This window comes from Montipora capricornis, chromosome 3, assembly GCF_036669925.1.
Source record: "Montipora capricornis isolate CH-2021 chromosome 3, ASM3666992v2, whole genome shotgun sequence".
Lineage (NCBI taxonomy): Eukaryota > Metazoa > Cnidaria > Anthozoa > Scleractinia > Acroporidae > Montipora > Montipora capricornis.
The window spans coordinates 70,178,641-70,182,676 of NC_090885.1; the positions used below are offsets into that span (position 1 = coordinate 70,178,641).

The 4,036-nt window shown below is 39.2% G+C and overlaps 1 protein-coding gene across 1 annotated transcript in view; it reads left to right on the forward strand.

Annotated features, from left to right (window-relative positions):
• The window catches only part of LOC138041039 (uncharacterized), a 6,210-nt gene extending 2,425 nt beyond the window's left edge, over positions 1-3,785 (forward strand). The window contains exons 3-5 of the mRNA XM_068886815.1: positions 1-166; positions 1,929-2,055; positions 3,767-3,785. The exon at positions 1-166 is cut by the window's left edge and continues 21 nt beyond it. Of these exons, the coding sequence (XP_068742916.1) occupies positions 1-166; positions 1,929-2,055; positions 3,767-3,779 (306 nt within the window). The 3' untranslated portion in view covers positions 3,780-3,785. The remainder of the gene's footprint in view (positions 167-1,928; positions 2,056-3,766) is intronic.
• The last annotated feature ends 251 nt before the right edge of the window (positions 3,786-4,036 follow it).

Here is a 4,036-nt window from a genome sequence, read left to right on the forward strand (position 1 = left end):
TTCGACTTGATAATGGAGAGGTTGAAGAACGTTGTACCGCCAAAGGATGAAGGTCAAGCTCCCAAACCGGTACCAAAACCAGCTAAGCTCTCAGAAACTGAATCCAAACAACTGTCCATTGTTACGAAATCACTGAATACAAAAGGTCCACAAACATTACCATCAGGTAAGTTAATAGGTAAATAAATACATAAAAATCATGATTGCTTTGTGGACAGAGGAAAGACACACTAAGGGACTGCTATCAAACTAGACTTGACTCTGTGTTAGTTCACAGCAGGAACTAACATACCCGCCTCTAGCTCCCGCAATCCGTGCCACGGTTTCTTAAGCGTCCGTTTTTATCGCGTCACTCTTAGCGAACAGCTCGAGGGACCACAATAGAACTAGACAATCATGCTGATAAATAGTAGGGAGTTTTAGAAAGGACATTGTTAACCGGAAAACGTCGTTTTATCATATGTGTCTCGTGATTACTCCATCTTGTCCTAAAGAAAATGAAATGTATCCAATAACGGGATTTTAGTGAACGGTTTTGAACTGAGAGAAGAACAAAGCAACAAAGCTGATTAACTCAATCGTTATAGGCAGAGCATAGCGACAGTTTTCTTGAGATCTTGAGGTGTGATCGGAGTACAAACTGCACCAATTTTTCCAGGCGTTTCTTCCCCAAGTCTGGTACTCTTTCTTCAAAATCAGCTTCAACTTTAGAATATAGGAACTTTAAGATATACGGCGGTGACGTCAATGATAACGTCACCTCAAAATATAACTTTGCTTAAGGGCCCACAGACGGATTTTTCGCGCGTTGCTAAGGAAGTGAAATGTTACTTCCGGTAACTGACGTCATCATATCATGAGCTGACAAGAAAACCCACTCACAAGCAAAAGTCACCGCACAAACTGTTGTTTCCATCGAAGGTTCTTCCTCGCTCTTCCTCGCGCTCGTTCTCAGATCAAATGCTTTTGCGTAAACGAACTGACTTCCGGTTTGAGAAAAAAGCTAAATTTTCGGCGGTTTTAAATTGAATTAAATTTTTTTTTACATGGCACGTTTCACCCCCAAATACAGAATATAGCTAAGCATTGATTTTTTAAAATCATCTTTTTTGAAAAAGTTATGGGCATTTCAGTATCGTTTATGTCTTTAAAAAGAACATTTTTCAAAATAAAAAGAAAACCATGCTTGGCTGGATGCAAAAACGAATACGAATTATCAAACCATCGATTAAATACCCAAATTGCGTAGCACGGAGACAAATTTAGAGTTTTCTTTTATTGGTCACGTGACCATGGGCGTGGTATGATGACGTCATATTTAGGGTCATTGGCTTACAAATGTTGGAAACTGACCAAAATAATGCCAAATTCTCTCAAATTACTTAATCATTACATCCTTAGCAACGCACCCCAAAAAATACGTCAGTGGGCCCTTAATCGTAAGTTTTTCACGATGATTCAATCTCCTTTGTGTCATACAATAAGGTTGGAGTATTCTAAAAATAAATTGTCACGAGCTGAGGTACATACTCAAGTTGTCGTTAAAACTTTGAATTTAATGATTTAACGTCGTAGTTATGCAAAGAACGGAAAAAATAGCTACGAAAATGCTTGTAGCACGACGATTTTTCCTCTTTCAACCAATCATATTGTTTGCGGCGTCGTTATTGCCGTAGCCATCGCCATTTTGTAAACACCCACGTGCAAATACGTTTGGATCATACACAACAACTGAAAATGGTTAATTACTTTTCCCAGAAACTCAGATTGCCAGCTTTCTAAACAAACGAGTGGATCACAAGACTAGTGTTCACATGTACAACTGAATACTTCCTTCTAATTTTCCTGTATACAGTACTCACAAAAAAAATTTCTTGCCACTTAAAGTTCACTGAATTGGTTAGCTTCGTTCTTTTTTCATATGATAGGCAAATGGCAAGGATTCTTCGTCGACAAGCGTGCGCTTCAAGGACACGAATCAGGAAGTAAATGGCTCATTGACGTATTATCACTTTTTACGATAGAAATACATTTACTGGAACTGGGAGAGATGAGGTTAGACTCTTCAGTTTTACAAATGGATATGTATCTGGTACGAGGATGTTTGAGATATAACATGGCCTCTCTCTCTCTCTCTCTCTCTCTCTCTCTCTCTCTCTCTCTCTGTATATATATATATAGTCTTGTTTTAACTTTTCAACCAAATCATATATATATATATATATATATATATATATATATATATATATATATATATATATATATATATATTTTTTTTTTTTTATTTATTTTTTTTTTCATTGGGAGAAAAACTTTTTATGCCCTGAGCGGGATTTGAACCCACGTGCCCCTGATCAAATTCCGCTCAGGGCAAGTTTTTCTCCCAATGAAAAATGTCTTCCAGGGGTTGTCCGTCCTTGGTCCTTTCAAAACTTCATTAATTAATTACATTTCGCCGAGGCTTGGACTGTGAATCCATTTGTGATCCCCCTGGGGGGCAGGGATGCGCTGTTGGCTCGAGAGACCTTCGTAACTTGCATACAAATTGTCCTCTTCTCTCTCGTCCGCCTGTGAATCATCGTTCTGGTTGATCCAGCGTCATCTAGTTGGGGAAAAACATTGGCCCGGGATGACCACGTAATTCCCATTCACTGTCCAGATTGGCCATGTAGCCAGCATGGTTGCTCTGATAGTAATCAGCGCTGAAATATGGATGAACATGATATATATATAGTCAAAACACTATTCTCTAACGGCAAGAACAATTTTAACGCCTTATCCCACAACCACGAGCGGCTTTAGGTGTTATTTCCAAACTCCCTGCAGTATTTCTATCGCCAAAACTCAACAGATCATTCCGTGTCAACCACATTTCCTGTTGCTGAATGAACATTCAAGTAGATCCGACAAGCACTAACCTCGCCTCTACCATGTTCAGAATTCGAAAATAAGGCCGCGCGCAGTTGTGGGATACGGCGTTAAAATGTTTCTCACCTCTTAACTTAGATGTATTGCCAACTATCCCCTATCGCTAAAACCCCTCAACAGGGCCTCATCAATCTCGTTGTATCAAAAGTTGACCCGACACAAAAATTCTTGTTTACCGACGTCTCTTCTTGCATCTTCGACCTTAAAAATGAGGGATGTCGGGCTAAACTGAATGAAAAAAAAAAAAAGATAAGAGCAGCCAGTGAAATGAAACTTTGAAAGACAATTTTAACATCTTGGGCATTGACAATTTCTTAAAAGATGTTAAAAAGTCGTGTATAACCAACAACCCTTTAAAAGCTCAGGGGGAAATCTTAAATTACTTAAACAGCTCGACCACAAAAAGCACATAACATCCATTGGACTTGCCCAATAGAACGTTGCCTCGCGATATCTTTTCTCCCCACTCCCTTCTTTCGCTCCAGGAAGCCAGGAAAAGAGAGACCCTAGGAAAGGCATAGACAATCCACCCAATCGCTACGCCTGTGAACGCAGACGTATTTCCGGCGGTCTTTTCTCCCCTCCGGAAATACGTCTGTGTTGACAGGCTATCCAATTGCAGGTATATATATATCGAGTGTCTTGCGCATGCGTTAGAAAAAGGAAAAGAATACGATTCTCCAAATTTCGCAGAAGGTAAAACGTCCGTCAAATCGTACGCGATATTGATCGCATCGGCTAATAACTGGCGTGGTGCTCCTTCATCGATCCTTCAATTCAATTCTCTTAAATTACAAATACAACCACGCTGAATTTAAAAATTAAATTTACTTTTCAGTGGTTTAGCTTAGCTAATAATGAAGAATTTCCAGATGCGACGGATTTCATTCACCAAAGATTCGGAATCCTATGGCTTTTTAAGAGTTAATTCAATAAAGATCAACACAGCTCTCACAAAGTCACGCACTGCTGCCTGTTTGCTTTTAATTAAACTTTATTAGTTTTGCGGCTGGATGAGAGGGATTACGAACAATGAGCAATTAAATACAAACCCGCAGGCTATCAAAGGATAGCATATTGTAAACAAAGCACAATAAGATGAGCCTAA